Here is a 21738-nt window from a genome sequence, read left to right on the forward strand (position 1 = left end):
AGTCTTTGTTGGGTGGGGACCCACATACACAGGGTGAAGCTCCACAGGTTTGGAAAAAGGATGATCAGGGAGCTGTAACCTGACCATATCCCTCTGCTCATGTAGGATGAGGTTGACCAGCCAGAACGGTAGGCCCCTGGTGATAACCCAGGGCGTTCAGTAGAGACGCCAAAGGAAGTGGTCACCCTTGAAGTGGTTATTCTCAACCCACCCCAGCAAAGCTTAGAGGCCTTTAAGGATCAATGGATCCACAAATAACTGTCTGCTGGGATAAAGCTCAGCGCTTTCTAAAAGAAGACAGCAAAATCAAGACACTCAGCAGTGTCCATTTGTAATGTCCAGTATCAAATAAAAAAGTGGTATTGTTAACCAGTATGCCAAGGAGCCCAAAAAAAAGTGACCCATAACTAGAAGAAAATTTAGCCCCTAGGAACAAGGATAGGGAAGACTTGGAACAGAGCTATCAACCGAGTGATACAAAGCCATCAGAGGTTATTTCGAAGATAACCAGCAAAGGTGGTGGATATCATCCTTATTATTATTATTATTATTATTTGCGTTACACAGGCCTCTCACTGTTGTGGCCTCTCCCGTTGCAGAGCACAGGCTCTGGACGCACAGGCTCAGCGGCCATGGCTCACGGGCCCAGCCGCTCCGCGGTATGTGGGATCTTCCCGGACCAGGGCACGAACCCGTGTCCCCTGCATCTGCAGGCGGACTCTCAACCACTGCGCCACCAGGGAAGCCCCATCCTTATTTTTATGGCCTATTTCCAGTGACCACTTGGTGGCCTGTTTGGTTAATTCAACCTTCCTGTCTCACCAGGACTTGTCTTTTCCAGTACAGCAGTGCAAGCCCAGCTTTCCTGCTCAGCATCTCACTGAAATCTGCAATTTCCCCCCAGTCTGTACATGTTATAATAATAGCATATTATACCCTCTAAAATATATACAAAATAGAAAATTTTACGCTATGATCTATTCCAGTGGATTATCTTGCATATACCCTGTCTAAGGGCAAAGGCAAAGCCCTAATTAACATATCAATTAATTTACAATATTCCTTTTAGTATTTTCTGTTTATTTTTGTCGATTTGAATAGAAATATGTATCAGATTTGGGCTCAGATGTCAAATCTTCAGACTTTCTTTGACTGTCCTGTTTAAATAGGTTGCTTCCTTTCCTCTATTATTGCATACTAGTTATATAGCACTTAATAAATATTCAGTTATAAATATATATATATATATAAATTTTGGTTTTCTTTATGGACTGCATCTTCCATAAATTTTAAATTTCACAAGGCAGAGATCTTGTCTATTTTACTTGCTAATCTAAACTCAGAGCTTGATGATATGGATATGATACAGATATAAATATCCCCAATTATGGTGTAGACACCAAGTAAATATTTGTGGAATGAAATGATTGGAAAGAAGATAGTAAATTTACATATAAAGGACATTTTTAAAAATCAGTTTTTACCTTCAAGTTATTTAAAATTCAGTCCTCTTAATTTTATGTTCTTTTTTGATCTAGTGCTTAAAATGTCTTCCTTTTTCATCTGGGTAACTGTTTTACAACTGGTAACTGTTTTAAAGTTTCTGACATTTGTAACATTTGTTTATCTTTCATAGGAGGTTGCCTCTAACTTTCTGTTTTATTCATTGGGCCATTAGAAATAAATTTCTATGATTTATTTCTAAAAGTATCTTTTCACTCAGATTTCTATTTCACGTATTTGTTCTTTGCAGTATTACTGAACACAACAGCTATAGCATATTCAAAAGTGATGTGTTATTTTATATATTGATCTTAATTGAAAGTTTCCCTGAAATCATATGACTTTGTTACAGTTTCCTGACTGCCGTGACATTTGGCAAAGAATTATTTCTTTTCCAGTTGGACTTTATAAATTATTGATTTAGAGTAAAGGTTGGAATTTATTACTGTCATTTCATCTAATTTATATACTACTGGTAAAATTGATTCTTAAGCCAAGTGTATATGTTGATGAATTGTTACGTGTATATGACTCTATGCTGATGAATTGGTGTCAGTATCAGTGACTTACTTGAACCTGCTTTTATGCTTTTTAAACTTTTCCTTATACATCCCTAAGAGAAGCTGCTTGACCCATAGTTCTGTATGCACAATCTGAAATACTTTTTTTTTTACATTTAACTTTTTTCTATCTCTTAGTTTTTGTTTTTGATTATTTATTTATTTATTTTTTGGAATTCACATAACATACAACTCACCTATTTAAAGCCAGAGTTCTGTAGGCATCATCTTAATCAATTTCTGAAAGATTTTCATCACCTCAAAGAGAAATTTCTGAACCCCTTAGCCATTACCCATTAATACTGCTCTCCCTCCAGCCCTAGACAACCACTAATCTACTTTCTGTCTCTATAGGTATTTTTAAAATACTGGACATTTTATATAAGTGCAGTTATAAAATGTGTGGTCCTTTGTGACTGGCTTCTTTCACTTAGCACAGTGTTTTCAAGGTTCATCCATGTTTCACTATGTATTAATAAATCCTTTAGTTTTAATTTAAAAAATTTAATTTTACTTAACCATGAAGAAGACGCTTTCTCCGGGGGCTGGGGGGAATACTCTTTCTTCTTTTGCTATGTATGTCTACTCTTTTTCCCACCTGTCCCAACCATTATCACTCACATACCCTAAGAATATACATATCTCATTTATAGATTCACAGATATGTTCTCAGAATTGGAGGGCAATATTACCTTTTTTTTTTTAACATCGTTATTGGAGTATAACTGCTTTACAATGGTGTGTTAGTTTCTGCTTTATAACGAAGTGAATCAGTTATACATATACATATGTTCCCATATCTCTTCCCTCTTGCATCTCCCTCCCTCCCACCCTCCCTATCCCACCCCTCTAGGTGGTCACAAAGCACCGAGCTGATCTCCCTGTGCTATGCGGCTGCTTCCCACTAGCTATCTATTTCACATTTGGTAGTGTATATATGACCATGCCACTCTCTCACTTCGTCCCAGCTTACACTTCCCCCTCCCCATGTCCTCAAGTCCATTCTCTATGTCTGTGTCTTTATTCCTATCCTGCCCCTAGGTTCTTCAGAACTTTTTTTTTTTAGAATCCATATATATGTTAGCATACGGTGTTTGTTTTTCTCTTTCTGACATACTTCACTCTGTATGACAGACTCTAGGTCCATCCACCTCACTACAGATAACTCAATTTCATTACTTTTTATTGCTGAGTTATATTCCATTGTATATATGTGCCACATCTTCTTAATCCATTCATCTGTTGATGGACACTTAGGTTGCTTCCATATCCTGGCTATTGTAAATAGAGCTGCAATGAACATTGTGGTACATGACTCTTTTTGAATTATGGTTTTCTCAGGGTATATGCCCAGTAGTGGGATTGCTGGCTTGTATGGTAGTTCTATTTTTAGTTTTTTAAGGAACCTGCATACTGTTCTCCATAGTGGCTGCATCAATTTACATTCCCACCAACAGTGCAAGAGCTTCCCTTTTCTCCACACCCTCTCTGACATTGCTTGTTCGTAGATTTTTTGATGATGGCCATTCTGACCAGTGTGCGATGATATCTCATTGTAGTTTTGATTTGCATTTCTCTAATGATTAGTGATGTTGAGCATCCTTTCATGTGTTTGTTGGCAATCTGTATATCTTCTTTGGAGAAATGTCTGTTTAGGTCTTCTGCCCATTTTTGGATTGGGTTGTTTGTTTTTTTTTATATTGAGCTGCATGAGCTGCTTGTATATTTTGGAGATTAATCCTTTGTCAGTTGCTTCATTTGCAAATATTTTCTCCTGAGGGTTGTCTTTTCATCTTGTTTATGGTTTCCTTTGCTGTGCAAAAGCTTTTAAGTTTCATTAGGTCCCATTTTTTTTATTTTTGTGGTGCTGGGAAAACTGGACAGCTACACGTAAAAGAATGAAATTAGAACACTCCCTAACACTATACACAAAGATAAACTCAAAATGGATTAAAGACCTAAATGTAAGGCCAGACACTATCAAACTCTTAGAGGAAAACATAGGCAGGACACTCCATGACATAAATCACAGGAAGATCCTTTTTGACCCACCTCCTAGAGAAATGGAAATAAAAACAAAAATAGTACCTTTTAAAAAGTCCCCACAGACCTTTAAAAAAGATTTCAGGAAAAAGCGTTCTTTTAATTTAAAGCAGTGAAGCCCCCAACATCTCAGAGACTTCCTGTCTTATGGCCAACATTTAAGAGTTGGGGAGAGGCAAGTAGAGGCCTGAATGGGGACGAAGACTGGCCTGGCTGTGTGTTTCCAGGCCAGTTACATGTTTACTTTCTTTAGAGGAGCCCCACAACCACTCCCTTGGCTGATAGCAGGTAGGATCGCTTCTGGTATATAATGGTGACACCAGTTACCGTCGCTTAAGTGAATCTTTTGCTAGTTGCGTCAGTTAGCATGCAACATAAGGATCATGTGTAGTTTTAGATATGGATCACTTTGCATTTCATAAATTTTATTATATATTACATAATAGATCTATGTTCACATAAGCTTATTCTTCTTGGCCGCCCTCTTGGATAGCTTACTGGACAGGGAGCTGGACTTGTTCATCTGTATTCTTGTTTCCTGGCTAGGCAAATCACTGGCTCTCAATAAATGCTTATCAAATTGAATTTCAGGTATTACTAAACTCATTAAAGGTTATATAAACCAGACTTGATTATGTTCTCTAAAATCATAGCCTGATGAATGGTAGGATGTGTTTGGGTTTACGTAGGGGAAGGACGGAGGGTTTTGAGCTGTGTGCTAGTTGTGTTTCCATAGTTCTTTAAGAGTTTGAAGGATATGATCTTAATAAGTTGTCTCACTCCTACATCTTTAACAATTAAAATAGGAATTACTTTCAATTAACAGAAATTAAAGTTAAAATACTTTTCCAAAAAGCCTCCTCTAAAACAACTTTTTATAATTCAGTAGTTTTGTAATTTCCAGTGTTAAAACAAACCAAAAAGATAAAGCTTATCTTCCTCAAGTATTAAGTGTTTTCGCAGTCTTTATAACATAGATTGTACTAGAGATGTCGTTGATTCTTTCTAACAGTTGAGCATTTTAAGTTGTCACTGTAGTTAAAATTGGTCGGGAGTATTGGCTCTCCACTTGTATATATAATTTAGAAGTTCACAGGTTTGATAAACGTTTTTTTCTGACTGATTAAAGTACTCTTGACTTGGGTTCTCATTATCAGCTTAATAATAAAATAACAGTAATACAGAATAACACTGCTTTTTATTACATAGCTTTATCATGTAATGTCATAGTGTCTGAGGTATTATTTCCTCCCAAACCTCCCCCCGCCCTTTTTCTTTAAATAGGATAGAAAACTGAGGCTCAGAGAGTGACTTTCTTTAGATTGTACAGGCCAGTAGCTAGAGAGGCAAATCTGGAACCTTGGTTTTATGATTCCAAGTGGAAAAATCTTTCCCTATAGCGTTCTGCATCTGTTATTTATTCACTACTTACCGTTTGGATGTTGCAGAAGAAGTAGAAATAGTTTCTGTGCTCACTTTTTTCTACTGAATTGAACATAGACAATTGAAAACAATAAAAACTTAAGAATCTGCTTATCGTATTGGTTAGTACTCAGCGATATATAGCAGTGCAATACAGTAGAATACAGAAGTGCAAATCCCATAAGCTGTCTGAAAATTTCATGTTTTCGATGAATGTTTTCATCATTTATTTAATTTTGAGTTCAGAATTAAAAGTTAAATAAAATATAAAGGTAAAAGTATAAAAACATGAATGTTGGTATAATTGTTTTTTTCTCTCCCAGACAGATATTGATTATGTAAATGGTGTTGTAGCCAACCTGGAGAAAGAGTAAGTTCTTCTTAATTATGGAAATGAAAATATTCTATTTACTATTATCTCTTGGCTTTTTGCTAAAAGAAAACACCTTCTTTTACAGTTCATTTTTTTCTGTGGAGTTCAGTGTTCACTGGACCACCTATCATTGGTCTTTTATATTATCATAAAGTATGTGTATATATATCAAGTTATCTGATGGGATACATTGGTGTATTTCATTTTGGAAAAGACTTGAATGTCATATATATGTAACGCTACCAAACAACAATTTTTATCTTGAAGACAGTGAATAGAGAGTCATATGAGATCACTTAAATCTTTCACCCCCTGTTTAGCAAGAAAAAAAATTTCTGCTGTCAGGGCAGCTAGTCAGGTAGCAGTTTCAAGCCTCAGTGCTAAACTATGTCTAAAAATCTGCAAAGGTTTATTAACAGTTTATTGTGAGTGGGGCACATAGCAGATAACAGATGGACAGCTTAGTAAGTTGCGGATACCATTAGTTTTTATAATATTGCCTTTGTAGTTTTAAGAGCAGTATCATGAAATTAATCCTGATATGGGTTTCTTCATTGAAATGTATCTCTTGTTGCCCCCAAAAGACATATCTTTTACTTTAAAAGGAAAGACAAAAGAGAAGCAAAGGTCCTTGTTTAAGATAATGTGGCTCTACCTTTGTCTATCAATATGCCAAAACCAGAGATTGTTTTTAATGTATTTTTATGTTATACATATAAGTTGATCGTTAAGATATAAAATCCCACAGAACTTAAATAACTCAGCCAACCTTTCTCATGATAGATTTTCTAAAGAAATCAGTTCTGGCTTGGTGGAAATAATATCACCTCCTGAAAGCTATTATCCTGACTTGACAAACTTAAAGGAGACATTTGGAGATTCTAAAGAAAGAATAAGGTAAGCCTGTGCACCCTTGTGAGTATAATAGGTAATAAATGTCATCCTTGTTTATCGAAGCTTAACTCATTTTAGGGTTGAGCTAATTAGTTGAGAGCTAATGACTTTTTGATTATTTTATTGGAAATTATGTGGAGTTTCTGATGAGAGGTTGAATTTGGTAAATCTAATGAATTTTATAACCGTGCTGCTCTGTGTTGTTATAACTTTTCTTAAGAGTATATTCAGTATAACTCAAAAGTTAGTCCAGACAGAAATCTCATGTCTGTATGTAACATAAATGAGAACAGATCCAATAAAAGTGATAAAAACAATAATACTCTTGTGCACAATTGTATTGCAATAAAATCATTAGTCAATTGAATTTATTTATCTCTGAATCTCTAAAATTGAAAGGGAAACTTTCCTTGTGTTGTTATTAAAGACAAAGTAAGCTAAGAGATACTGGCATTATTTTGGGATTGCCTATAACCAGAAAAAGGGACAAAAACACTGTGTTGGGAAGAGATTTATTGTATTTCTTGAGTTGTTAATTTGTCACAAAAACAGATTTGTCCCTATAATTGGTTAATTATCTCTCAGTAAATATAATGTTATTTTAAAAATTTAGGATCGAATTTGTTTGAAAAAAACTCTGGATAGACTCAATAAATTCATATCAGCTTGTAAGGTATTTTCTGGAGAAGTTTACTTAGTGGTTCAAAGCTTTTATCTTATTGTGTGCTTTTTTTTGAAGCTGGCTTTTAGAAAAACCACTTCTCTTTTTCACATTGGTCAGTGTGTTTCTGTAGCCTGCCAAGAATTCACCAACAGGCCCTCATATTGTAAATTGTAATATGATGTTTTGGGTTTTTAAAGCATTTTTACCTGTATGTGAAGCACTAGTTCCTAGAGACATTAAGATATTACTGGAAGAGGGGGCTGTGGTCAAGAAAATTTGGAAAATATTGGATTAAAAACTTTTTTTCAACAAATGTATTTACTGCTGAATGTTTAAATGCCTCTAATATTACTAATACGTCTCTAGAAGAGGAATATGTGTTCTTCCCAAACTTCCTTGACATTAGACTCCTTTTTTCCTCAGGACACCTTGAGGATTAGTGTTTTTGAGAATATATTTCGATAAAGCCTTCATTAGAGAAGAGTGAATTCTCATTCACTCTCTCCTAAGTGGATATATCCTCTATGTGTGATATCCATCCATCTATTTATCTATCCACCTATCTTTCTAATACATAACTATACATTGGGTATATATATAATATCGTGTATACAATATGTGATGTATATATTGCATATGTATATATTATAAAATATTTTATATATTATAAAATAGTATACATCTAACCTTATTTTGCTAACTTTGAGTCTGATTCCTAACTTATTTTTATTTTTTTTTGGCTGCGTTGGGTCTTCATTGCTGCGCACAGACTTTCTCTAGTTGTGGCGAGCGGGGGCTACTCTTCATTGCGGTGCGCGATCTTCTCATTGCACTGGCTTCTCTTGTTGTGGAGCACGGGCTCTAGGCGTGTGGGCCTCAGTAGTTATGGCACGCAGGCTCAGTAGTTGTGGCTCTCGGGCTCTAGAGCACAGGCTCAGTAGTTGTGGCACACAGGCTTAGTTGCTCAGCTGCATATGGGATATTCCCGGGCCAGGGATAAAATCCGTGTCCCCTGCATTGGCAGGTGGATTCTTAACCACTGCGCCACCAGGGAAGTCCCTAACTTTTTTTGAAAATTTTTATTTCAGATGGAGAACAAAGCAAAACCTCGATTATTGTTTTCTAATGATGTATGCTCAGGAAAAGGGCACATATTACATCCAGGTAAGTGTGTGTTTGGTTTTTTTTTCACACTTTTAAAGGAAAAGTAATATGAAGGGTATATTTTCATTAAAACGAAGTTTTGAAAGCATAAACCCTCTAAAATATATAAGATCATAACAGTATGCCAGAGCAGAAGGGTTGATCACATCACTGAGAACATGGGCTCTGCAGTTCCACTCGCTGGTTTTAGCTCATGATTATTTTGGTGGTCTTATGGTAAATAGTTGTTTTGTGCACTTCAATACATTTTCATTTGTACTGAAGATAATAAAGTTGACATTTAGTTCTAATGGTGCAACTTTTAGCAGCATGGCTAAAACAGTAAGTCCATCATGATAAGGGTTTTAAGTTAGCCAGGTAGGCAGCAACTTAAATAATTCTAGGAAGCTCTTGTTTCTTTCAAACCTTTAAGCTTAAATTTCACCACTGGAATTTCACTTCTTTAACCAAACGTCTTTATCCCTTGTTCAAAATGCAAATACCCCTGAGGGGTATATGGCACACGAAGCCTGTCAATTATTTTTTTTTCCAGTATAAAAAGTTTATTAGATCCTTTCCTGGGTGGATGTTTGGATGAGAGTGGCAAGAAGCAGCCCTGGTCCCTGAACAGGAAGGACATGATTAAGCAGCTGTTGGCAGGGGCTGGGGAGGGAGAGAAGGAAGAAAAGAGGCTGACATCACATGGGAAGGTGGACTTCTTGAGGGCAGGCTTTGTCTCCTTTGACATTGTACCTCGAGCCAGCTGCATTCAAGTGTGCGTGAACCCTTCCTTGGTTCACAGGATGGAAAATGGAAATGATGATAGAGTGCAACATTGTCTATAACAGGATGCAACAGCTGTGCATATAAAAAAACACAGTATCCTAGATATAGGTAGTACATTTCCTCTAAATACATTAGAGAAGTTTGATTTTAGTTTTAAGATAATAATTTCATAGCATTTTATTTTAATGTATACCAAATATTATGGTAGTTGAACCTTGCTCTTTGTTCTAGGGCCAGTATATAAATATTTACATTATGGTCAAGAACTTTATAGAGAGAATTTAAAAGTGTAGCTATATCACTTTTAAAATTTGTTTCCAATTTTCCTCCAAGGGAAGAATTAATGGAACCTTAAACCTTTTGGGGGGAGTGTAGGAAAAGTTAATATTTAAAAATTGAGAAAAGGATGGGGGTTAAGAAAGAGGATGGTAAGGAAAACTTCCCCTAAGCAGGGTCAATATATGATGTATTATAACAATAACAGCTGCTATGAACTAACATTTATTGCATACTTACCATGTGTCAGGCATTGTTCTTTAAAATTTATGTTTTTCACATATTATTTAATACAACCCTTTTTATAACAGGAGTGTAGTGTGCATACTGTCTTAAAGCCTGTTTTGCTGTCATTTAACATACTGTAGACACCTTTATATGCCAGTAATTATAGATTGGTATAATTTTTAATGGCTTCTGGAAGTACTATTCAGCTATCACGATGATCTTATTGTTGGTCATTAAGATTGCTACCAGCTTTTCAGGTCTTTCACATATGGATCCACTGAACATTCTTAAAATTACCCTATTTGCCCAAAAATTATGCCTCAGAAAAGAGGGAGTTGCTTTACCTTCAGGTCTTTACATAATGTATAGAATTCTCTCAGTGAGTTCATTATGATGTACAAAGTATTGTAATCCAGACTTCATAATTATCCCAGGGACATGACTTCAAGATTGCATATGTTGGGGGTGTATCCTACCCAAGACTTTTTTTAAAAATTAATTTATTTAAGTTATTTATTTATTTTGGCTGTGTTGGGTCTTTGTTGCTGCATGCGGGTTTTCTCTAGTTACGGCGAGCAGGGTCTACTCTTCATTGCAGTGCACGGGCTTCTCATTGCAGTGGCTTCTCTTGTCGCGGAGCACGGGCTCTAGGTGCGTGGGCTTCAGTAGTTGTGGCATGAGGGCTCAGTAGTTGTGGCTCGCGGGCTCTAGAGCACAGGCTCAGTAGTTGTGACGTGTAGGCTTAGTTGCTGCGCGGCATGTGGGATGTTCCCGGACCAGGGATCGAACCTGTGTCCCCTGTATTGGCAGGCGGATTCCTAACCACTGCGCCAACAGGGAGGTCCCTATACAGCATTCTTGAAATGACAAAATTATGGAGATGGAGAACACTCTTGGTTGCCAGAGGCTAGGATGGGGGGAAAGGAGGGAGGTGGCTGAGGATGTAAAGGGTAGCATGAGAGTCCCTGTGATGGAACTGATCTGTGTCCTAGCTCTACTAGTGCTCTTGCACATGTACACGTGTTAAGATTGCATGGAGCTAAACACACAGACACACAGCTACACACAACTGAGTGCATGTAAAACTGGTGAAATTTGAATAATGTGGTTGAATTGTATCAGAGTCAATTTCCTGGTCGTGATATTGTGCTGTAATTATATTGGAGGATGTATATTGGGGGTCTGTTGGGTCTCTGTATTATTTTTTATAGCTGCATATGAATCTACAGTTATCTTTAAAAGTTTCTTAAAAAGTGAAGTTGTTTGATGAAGTGTGAGAGTGGAAGAAAGCAATTTTTCTAATTTAATATAAAAAAATGTACATTTTTGGTGGTAACCAAATTTAGTGTACTAAATTTTAAGTAGGCATTTAATTATTTCACCTACACTTCTGTATATTTAAATCAGTCCCAAGCTTGTTTTTATTTTTTAAATTGGGGTATAGTTGCTTTACAATGTTGTGTTAATTTCTGCTATACAACGAAGTGAATCAACTCTATGTGTACATATATTCCCTCCCTCTTGGACTTCCCTCCCACACTCCCCCATCCCACCCATCTGGGTCACCACGGAGCACCGAACTGAGCTCCCTGCGCTATATAGCAGGTTCCCACTAGCTATCTGTTTTACACATGGTGTATATGTCAATCCCAATCTCCCAATTCATCCCCCCCTCGCTCCCCCTACCATGTCCACATGTGTGTTCCCTACGTCTGCATCTCTATTCCAAGCTTGTTTTTTAATCTACTTACTGGAAAAACTTGGAAGTACCTGGTATTGGGGGTCATCTTTCCTTTGGGCGTCCACAGCCAATGTTTGCGTGTGAGTGTGGGCATCTCTTCTTTGGGAAAGCAAGGTTAGGTGCCAGCGGGGCTTTGTGCTTTGTCTGGTTTTCCCTCTGGCTTCCCTACAATCTCTGAGGGTGTAAAACTTGTCTTTTCTGTTCACTGGTGGGTTCCCAGGGTTTAGTACTGTGTCTGGAACATAATCAAAGCTCAGTAGATATTGGGTGAGTCAAAATCATACCTTTCCAAATATTGCTACTGTTTCTTCACAGATAGGAAGAAAGCTTATAGGACTTAAACACATGAAAAAATCTAAATACTAAAATAAGTGAAAATGACTTGCAGATAACTAGAAATGATAATGTGTCATTAAGAAAAGGAAGGGGCTTCCCTGGTGGCGCAGTGGTTGAGAGTCTGCCAGCCGATGCAGGGGACACGGGTTTGTGCCCGGGTCTGGGAGGATCCCACGTGCCGCGGAGCGGCTGGGCCTGTGAGCCGTGGCCGCTGGGCCTGTGCGTCCGGAGTCTGTGCTCCGCAGTGGGAGAGGCCACAACAGTGAGAGGCCCGTGTACCAAAAAAAAAAAAAAAAAAGAAAGGAAGAGTTTTCTTATGATATTAAAATCATCAATGGAAAAGAATATTAAAAAATAATGTATATATGTAAAAAAAAACATCTTATGACTTTAAAATTTTATGAAAGGAGATTTGGGGAGGAAGTCTTTGCAGATGCTCTTGATCTCTGGTCTCTGTCAACTCCCTGTTGAACTGGTAAACATTCCAGTAACACACGTGGTGATGGCAGAGCACATGGCGTTAACTGGCGCTCTGAGTTGCTACAGCTTCTTAAGTATTTTGAAGGTACCTTCTAAAATATAAAAAGAGAACTTTTAGGAACCCATCCTACAGAAATGAATAGCACTGATATGAAGTGTAAGCATTGTTTGCATTGACAAAGAATGAGAAACAACCTGGGTGTCTGCCTGTGAGCAGGTGAATGATTTGTCCATCAATCCCAGGGAATAGTATGAATCTGCTAGAGAGAATGCTTTAAATATATACTTTTTAACCTGGAAAGATATTCATGATATATTAAGAGAAAAAAACCAGTTTCATAATGTGATCCCTTTTTAATAAAAATGTAAAGGTGGTGGGAACCTTAAGGTAGGTATGGGTCTACCTGTGCTGTATGCCCATATTGAAGGTGTCCAGTGGGTGCACACCCAACCTTGAACATTGGTCACTTCTACTAGCAGGGTGGAGGGCAGAGAAGGAGAGCTGCTAGCTTTTTTTCTTTTTTTGACTTGTTACATGTATTATGTAAAAAGCAAAAAAAAAAAAAAAAAAGAAAAAGTTAAAAGGCCTGTAAAATTCTTTTCCTTTGAAAAGAAAACAGGATAGTGTGAAATCATGTTGGGAGCCATAAAAGGACCAAAAGGAGTAATTCATGGAGTGGTTTTGTTATTTCCCATGGTAAGGGAGTGGTTTTGTTACTTGCTATGTGCATCTGCCATTTTATTTTCCTTGCTTTCTTTTAATAAAATTTATTTTAGTTATTTTTTATAATTTTTCCTTTTTATTTTATCATTATTATTATTATATATCTTTTGGCCACACCACGTGGCATGTGGGATCTTCCCTGACCAGGGATGGAACCCGTGCCCCCTGCATTGAGAGCGTGGAGTCTTAACCACTGGACTGCTAGGAAAGTCCTAAAATTTATTTTTATATTTTCATCGTTTTTGACCATTGTTTCCTTGATTGTCATTATAAAAGTGTGCTTGAGTTTTTCTGTAGTAAAGAATGTTCTCTTTAAATCTTCCTTCTCTTTCTGATTTATTAATATGATTGTTCAACTTTCTTTAGCTTGAAGATGATATTATTGTCAAACAGAATTACTTTAACACCATAAAAAATTTTGCACTTCAACTTTCTTCTGAGGAATGGATGATACTTGAGTTCTCCCAGCTGGGCTTCATTGGTAAGAAAAGTTTTAGATTTATTTACTTTTCAGAAATAACTGTGACTTAGAATCTTAGACTATTTTTTTTTTACCTTAAAGTTGTCTTTTTTCCTCTGGAAATGGATTGCTTTTGAGAAAATTTAATTTCGGTGAACTTCTGTGTATAAAATGTTGAAAGTCAACCCAAAATAGTATTTGGAGAGTTCTAAGATGGTAATATTTACTCGAGTTCTGCAGGGCAGCCCTGCTGGCTTTTCATGTCCACAGAGAGCCAACCACTGTCCTGGGGAACATGTCTGGTTCCTTCTCGGACACTTCGAGTTCCTGTTTTAAAGCCCAGAGCTTTTGCAAGATTGGAGTTCTTTTAAGAAGAGTCCTGCGCTAGTGGTTTTCTAATAGGAATTCCTGGTATTTGACATAGTACATGAAGTTCTTGTTCAGTCATTAGTTTGTATTCATGTGTTGCTTTCATGGACTAGCAAGGGTACTTATTTTTAAAGTTTTTTTTCATTAAAATTCCTAAAGTATCCAACTAAAGAGAATACGTTTAAAGTTGAAGGTTGAAGGAAATTTATAGGTCTTAAAAAACACCCCAGAGAGTAACATTTCGCTGCCTCTAATGCTTTAAATCTGTAAGTATTAGAGGCTGGGGCTTTGATCTTGTTGATCATTTATCTCAAAACTTAATTTAAGACTCAAAAAACATCTTTATTTGTGAAGGTTTCAGTGAAGACAAAATTCAGGAGTCCTTGTTTTTTGCTTTTATTGATTTAGTTAATTTTTTTTTTTTTACTTAAACCTCTTAAGTTCCTTTTTTATGGGAAGAATTTTAATAAGACATGAAGGAAAAATCTCCAGCTTGCTTCTTGAATCCTTTGAGCTAGTAATTGTATGATAGATTTTGTAATGGAGAAAGTTAGGAGTTCAGTACCTACTTCTATTAATACTCAGGTGACAAGTAAACTTAGCTAAAGCAAGTTTGTTTTTGATAAGACAGGTGGGGAAATTATTGATAACGATTTATAGTTGAAAGCACAAGCTTTAGTGTATTTGTTGTATGGATTTCACTCATTTAAGCTATTTTGTTGCTTGGCTTCTTTATTACAGTTACTGATTGGGAATATCTTTTCAGGTAAAATGTTTCAAGCGCCAGACCTCACTCTAATTGTGGAATTCATATTCATGTTCTATAAGGAGAAACCCATTGATTGGCTCTTGGACCATATTCTGTGGGTGAAAGTCTGCAACCCTGAAAAAGATGCAGTAAGTTAATTTCTTATGCGGGTAGAAGAGGCTTCTTTTATGTTTTTAGTGAAAGTGATGACTCTTAGGGAACCAGATGTTGTAAACGAACAGTTAAATAGGTAGCTGAAAGAAAACAGTGTTTCCACTTACCAGTGTAAGTGCTTGCCTTCTTTCTAGAACTACAAGAAGTTCCTGTTCTGGAGGGACTTTTAAGTCAGTGAAGCGCACCTTTCTTTAAATTGCTGATGAATGTTTATTGAGGCTCTGGTGTTTCCTTGCAGTTGGCCGTATCTGTCCTGTGTCGGGGGGAGTTGTTTTGGTTTGCTTCACATCCTCTGTCAGCTTTCTTTTTTCAAATACTTTGGGGACAATATCGGACCCCAGCACACCTGGATATAAGCAATAGAATGGAGGTCATATTTTATACCAAAACAATGACAAGTCAAAAGTGTACCTTTTTTGTATTGTGTTACTTGTAAGAAGCCAATGTTCATGCTGATATGCTGACCTTTGGGATGTTGGTGACAGGTAAGTATGTAAACAATGATTTTTGCTTGGACTATTCAAATATTAAGTTATCTCCATTGAAATCTTATTGTAGAAAGTAAATTAATATGTTTTTCTTGTCTAATTTGAATTGTATCTCTGGAAAAAAATTTTTAATTGTTGGCTGTAAGCATAAATAAAATATGAATACACATTCTTAAAAATGAATGAGTCACTTTGACATGTAATAACAAGGAAATCTTTATTATAAGCATATGTCATTATAGTGTTGACTTATTCTCACAAATAAACATTTAATTTGATTTCATGACCTTATATTCCCTAGAACAGTTTGATCATCCTATCTGCCAGTTAGTTTTTAGGACACCCTCTTCAGGTGTCCTTTCTCTCTCTTTTAAAAATAACCACTTTCTTAGAGCAAATCATGGTGTGTAGCGAAATAGCAGAGTACCAGCTTTCCAAAAATGACTGAACATATAAATCGATTCGATCAACTCATTTTTATGATGTAAGCCCTTACCTGTATTTTCTTTGTGATTTACAGGAATTTTTATTGTAGGACACAGAACAATTCATGTCATCTTTACATTTGTACAACACACTTGCCTTTAATTGGTCCTGTGCAGTTTTATCTAATATGGTGGTTAGGTTCTTAAGTGAGCTTGTGAGGTGAAAATCTCTGAAAGTAAAAATTAAAACCATGAAGATACATTCTTCCACCCTTCTTTCTATGGCCTGTAATTTTTCAGCTGCTTCCACTAGGATGTCACGGAAGCTGTCACCACATACTTGCTGGCTCCAGAATCACATCCCTTTGACAGTGGTCTGGGAGACCCTTCCATTCACACTTATTTCACTGAGCATAATACCCTCAAGTTTCATCCATGTTGTTGCAAATGGAAAGATTTCATCTTTTATATGTTTGAGTAGTATTCCTGTGTGTGTGTGTGTGTGTGTGTGTGTGTGTGTGTGTGTGTGTGTGTACACAGCACATCTTTATCCATTCATCCGTTGATGGGCACTTAGGTTGTTTCCATATCGTGGCTATTGTAAATAATGTTGTGATGAACATAGGGGTGCATGTGTCTTTTCTGATTAGTGTTTTCGTGTTCCTTGGATAAATACCCAGAAGTGGGATTGATGGGTCATATGGTAATTCCTAGTTTTTTGAGGAATCTCCATACTGTTTTCCACAGTGGCTGTACCAGTTTACATTCCCACCAATAGTACCAAGCAAAAACAAACACGTAGTTATAAGAACAGAGTAGTGGTTACCAGACGGGATGGGGCAGGGGCTGAGTGGCGGGGTGAAATGGGTAAAGGGGGTCAACTGTATGGTGATGGATGGAAACTGACTTGGTGGTGAGAACACTGTAGTGTATACAGAAGTAGAAGTATAATGTGTATTTGAAACTTATATAATGTTATAAACCAATGTTACTTTAAAAAAAAAAATTCACACATTCTTCCAAAGGTTTATGGACCTGCTTTGACTCTTCGGGCCCGAATGTGTCATTCGTTGCCTGTGTGTTGAGTGGCGGGCTCGCTGTCAGGCACTGCTGCTTCTCATCCTCTCTCGCCTCCACCGTCCCACCTCCCCTCTCCTCGCTCCTCCCCTGTCCTCTCCCTCCCTTACCTTCCCTCTTCTTCCACTTGAGTGTTTTATTTGTGTAAATAAAATATACAATTTCACCTCTACTCTCCTGTTAGCAATAATGCTAATGAAGTAAACCTCTTGAGAAAAATTAGGCATTTTAACACCCAGGAAATAATTGGAGGTCTTTCAAAGTGGAAATGTCTTATACATCTGTCTTTTTCAGTATGTTCTGGGCCCAAAACTTATACAAGTCATTGAAAATGGAAAGGGTTTATAAAAGCATGACAAGGTAGCCATGGCTGTCCTGAAGCACTGAGCTAATGAACGCACGAGAGTCCTGCCAGGGCTGTAGGTCCCACACGCCATGATCACACGAGAGCAGGTTATAATCGAAAATATGGGCCACGGGGCACTTAGAGCTGAAACATAGGTGTCTCCCAACTGTGCTGAGTTGGATTTGTCTGTTTTTTTTTTTTTTTTTTTTTTTTTCAGTACGTGGGCCTCTCACCGCTGTGGCCTCTCCCGTTGCGGAGCACAGGCTCCGGACGCGCAGGCTCAGCGGCCATGGCTCACGGGCGCAGCCGCTCCGCGGCATGTGGGATCTTCCCGGACAGGGGCACGAACCCGCGTCCCCTGCATTGGCAGGTGGACTCTCAACCACTGCGCCACCGGGGAAGCCCGATTTGTCTGTTTTGATGTTGTGTCCTTGCTTGTAGTCCACTTGCTGGCTCACATTTTCAAATTGATTTCATGCAACAAAATGTGCTTTTCCTTATCTGCAAATTCTTCATTATATTATCCAATTAAAGGTATTTTGTGTATTTGAACCAAACCTCTAGAGTTTGTGCATTTTAACATTAAAAGTCAAATCTATATTGACCTATTTTGAAAGGTAGTTGAAATTAAATCCTTAACTCTTCCCTTGGAAGTGCTTATTTTTAATTTCCGCATTGTGTCTGCTTATTTTTAATTTCCTCATCGTGTCTGTTTATCAAGTAGGTAGCGAACCTATTAATGCCTCAAAGAGGACCCTAAAGAAACACGACTTGGAATTATGAGATGAAGCTGGATTTTCTTTTCAATATTTACCCTTCTGAAGGGCTTCTCATCTTTCAGAGGAGGACAAGATTTCACTTTATAATGTAACACTAACATTCCCGTTTAATACTTAGAAACATTGTGATCGACAGAAAGCAAATCTGCGGATTCGCTTCAGACCTTCCCTTTTCCAACATGTTGGTCTGCATTCTTCACTAACAGGAAAAATTCAGAAACTCACGGTTGGTGATTTAATTTTATTTTTCTCATGCACAGACAATTTGTTATCTACTGTATAATCCTTGTTCTTCTGAAGTATAAATGAGCCGTATGTTGTTAATATGTCTTTCCTCCTAGGATAAAGATTACATGAAACCATTACTTCTTAAGATCCATGTAAACCCCCCTGCAGAGGTATCTACTTCTCTGAAGGTCTACCAAGGACATACACTGGAGAAAACTTATATGGGGGAGGATTTCTTCTGGGCTATAACTCCAGTAGCTGGAGACTACGTCCTGTTTAAATTTGACAAGCCAGTCCATGTGGAAAGGTAGGTCATTATTGAAATATAATTTGGTCTTACAATTCAGACCTCTTATTCATAATGTGATTTATGACGGAATTTTTGGTGTATATAACACATGTGAGCAGTCAACGAGTCCTAAATGTTGGATTATAAAATACATTTTGTATAACTCAGTAACAGTATGGGTATGTTGCTTACAGATATAATACCAGCATTTAGTATGTTTGATAAATTCTATTGGTATTTCTGAATGTATATTTAGTATAGATTTTTAATGCTTTTATGTAGAACTATCCCTCAGAATCCCAAATTAGTTTTCACGTCCTTATCCTAGAATATCCCTTCAGATTTGGCTGCGAGCTAGTGGATGGCCCAGCAATTTGGTTGAAATGATAAATTTGACAGACTAAGACTATTGCTACTCAGTGCTTTTAGTACACCATGGAAGAATTTAAAGCCCTTTTATGTGTTTCAGCATTTCTGTTCACTTTACAAAAGTTGGGACTTTTTCTCCCCATTTTTTACTTAACAGTCACAATTCCTTCAATCCTTCCTCAGTTTGGGGTATGTTCCCCAGACTGTCTGTGGCATACTTCCATGTAATCCCCAGAATGTGATGTTATGTCTTCTCCTTTGAAGGCCATTTGGTTTTTAGAATCTGCCAAAAATAATTTGGAATAATTCTGTTTAAGGTGGTCAAAAACAATGCATAGCTACATGTAATGCTATTTTCTTTTGTTACTCTAAACTGATTCTAAAGAGGAATTTAAGTGTAAAAATGTTATAAGCAATGGGAAGATCACTGGCAAGACATATTAGAATACTTTTGAGTAACATTTTGCACTTATATGAGTATATAATATTGGTTTTGTTGTTATTTAATGTTCATTTTTATACTGTGTAGTGGAACTCTGCTCTGTGAGGTATTATTGTTCACCACACTTGAGCCCTCATAGAATTAGAAATAGCACTCTTCTTTCACCTCAACAAGAACAGCCTCAAACCACATTTATGGGTTTATTTTTAGGAAATAAAAATAATTCCATCAGAGAATCTGCTAAAGAGCTCATATATTCGAGATCAAACTTAGTAACAACAAATATATTTACAATAAACCTCTGTAAAATGATATTTATAATGCCCCTACTGAGGGCACTTTTCTAGTGAAACACAATTCTTCTAAAATGACAGTATATGAGAATTTTCTTGGAGTCCATGCACAGACCCACCCTTCCTAGGACAGAGAAAAGGGATCATTTGATTTTCACCATAACTTATTTGCTGAGAGGGGAAAAAGCAGAAGTTGTATTTATTAATACAGAAGTGAAGTGTTAGGAAAAAAATTCTCTGTGTAAAATAATGTATGTGTTCATTATACAAAAATTTTAAGGTGTGAAGAATGAGGAAAAAAATCATAACCTCAAGGATACCATTATGACCATATTGACACTTTTATTTTCTTGGTAACTGTGTGCACTTTCTACTTTGAGATCGTGGTCTACATGTAATTTTATATCATATATTATCCAATATACTCTGTCACAAGTGATTCACAAGCATTTTAATGCCTGCATCAACAGCAACAAAACACTGTCATCTTTTATTTTCTTTGTCAAGTACATTATTGTTACGCAGCAAACATGCCCCTCTGATAGAGGAGCTATTGCATCCCCCTTAGGTTTTAATTTCCCTGCAACTATTCAGGACATATGATGTGCAGTCACTACAGACTTTAGCGTCGTCAACCTTATTCTGAGGTAAGGCCCCCTTCTGAACCTTTGTGGAGGATAGTCTGACTATATTTTTATTTTTATGTTTGTCTTTTCAGTTATTTGTTCCATAGTGGCAACCAGGAACATCCAGGGGATATTCTGCTCAACACAACTGTAGAAGTTTTGCCTTTGAAGGTATGACTATTTTTTCTCCTAAATTTTCCTTGAGAACTAATATTAATAGACCTGATTTGAGGCTCTTCCTGTTTAAGAAATTCTCATGATGGCAGGACCTTAGTGGTGAGTAATACCAACTTCTTTTGGCAATATGGAACACCTGGTATATTGTCCCGATTGCCTTCATAGAAAGAGCCTTTATTTTGTTTCCTGTTGGAAAGTAACTTGGACATTTGTACTGGGAAAATAAATAATCATTATTTTACTTTAATGTTTACTTGCTGTTTGTATTTTGAGTCCCAAAATACCATGCAGTTTTAATGCCTGTTGAATAATGTAGAAAGTTAATTTATTGGTCTCTAAGGAATGCTTAATTTCTTTCAAGGTAACACACAGTTCTTTACTTCTGTATATTTTTAATAGAAAACAGCATTCTATTAAATTGATTTAAACTGGAAATTAATTAAAATTAAAAATGTCTAGCCAACAGTATATTATATACAGATTCAGATGGAGCACTTATACTGATTGATAAACCTTTTAAGGCTCAAGACTGACATGGCATTTTCTCTTTTCAGAGATAGCTGTGCCACAGATGCCACTTTTATATTTATTAAGATATATTAATCTAGATTTATTTTAAATAGAAGTAATTATTTATGATTTTGTTCTATTTTAGAGTGAAGGTTTGGAAATCAGCAAAGAAACCAAAGACAAACGATTAGGAGATGGTTATTTCAGAATAGGTAATACCCACTTGAAACTAGTAAAATGTCCTTTACTTTTTTGGACTTAGTCCTGAAGTAATTTTAAGTTCTTTTCAGATATTCAGCAGCTTCAGGATTATAAATACCAGTGTTCTCTTTTATTTGTTCTCTGTGTTCTAGTACATACTTTTATTACTATCTTGACCCAACTAGGGTTTCAGATCAAAGGTTCATTTCCTGGTTCCTCTTTCTCTCTGCATCTGCTGCTTCACTGTTGTCACTGGTAGATAATCCGCCTTCAAGCTGCCTCCTGCAGTCTCGTTCTGGATGATCTTAGCTGACTGCTCTCATGATCCCAGCAATATCCGTATGCCAGAGTCTGAGCCTTTAGCCCTGCCTCCCTCCTGAGCTTTAGATCTGTACTGAGATGCCAACTGACAAACTACGTGGAGGCCACGTAGCCATCTACCCGGAGCGTCTGTAAATATGGACATTTCGTCATTGGTCACCATGGTTTGTGCTGTCACGATTCATCTAGCTGCCTGAGTCTAACCTTGGGAGACACTCTGAAACCCCACACCCACCTTCACTG

The 21738-nt window shown here is 37.0% G+C and overlaps 1 protein-coding gene across 1 annotated transcript in view; it reads left to right on the top strand.

The window, feature by feature from the left end:
• The window catches only part of MGAT4A (alpha-1,3-mannosyl-glycoprotein 4-beta-N-acetylglucosaminyltransferase A), a 99912-nt gene that overhangs the window by 67331 nt on the left and 10843 nt on the right, over positions 1–21738 (top strand). The window contains exons 5-13 of the mRNA XM_029231367.1: positions 5852–5898; positions 6685–6798; positions 8548–8623; positions 13540–13654; positions 14769–14899; positions 18158–18265; positions 18381–18574; positions 20379–20457; positions 21119–21185. Of these exons, the coding sequence (XP_029087200.1) occupies positions 5852–5898; positions 6685–6798; positions 8548–8623; positions 13540–13654; positions 14769–14899; positions 18158–18265; positions 18381–18574; positions 20379–20457; positions 21119–21185 (931 nt within the window). The remainder of the gene's footprint in view (positions 1–5851; positions 5899–6684; positions 6799–8547; positions 8624–13539; positions 13655–14768; positions 14900–18157; positions 18266–18380; positions 18575–20378; positions 20458–21118; positions 21186–21738) is intronic.

Source organism: Monodon monoceros, unplaced genomic scaffold (assembly GCF_005190385.1).
Source record: "Monodon monoceros isolate NGI ecotype Baffin Bay Population unplaced genomic scaffold, NGI_Narwhal_1 Super_Scaffold_19, whole genome shotgun sequence".
In the NCBI taxonomy this organism is placed as follows: Eukaryota; Metazoa; Chordata; class Mammalia; order Artiodactyla; family Monodontidae; genus Monodon; species Monodon monoceros.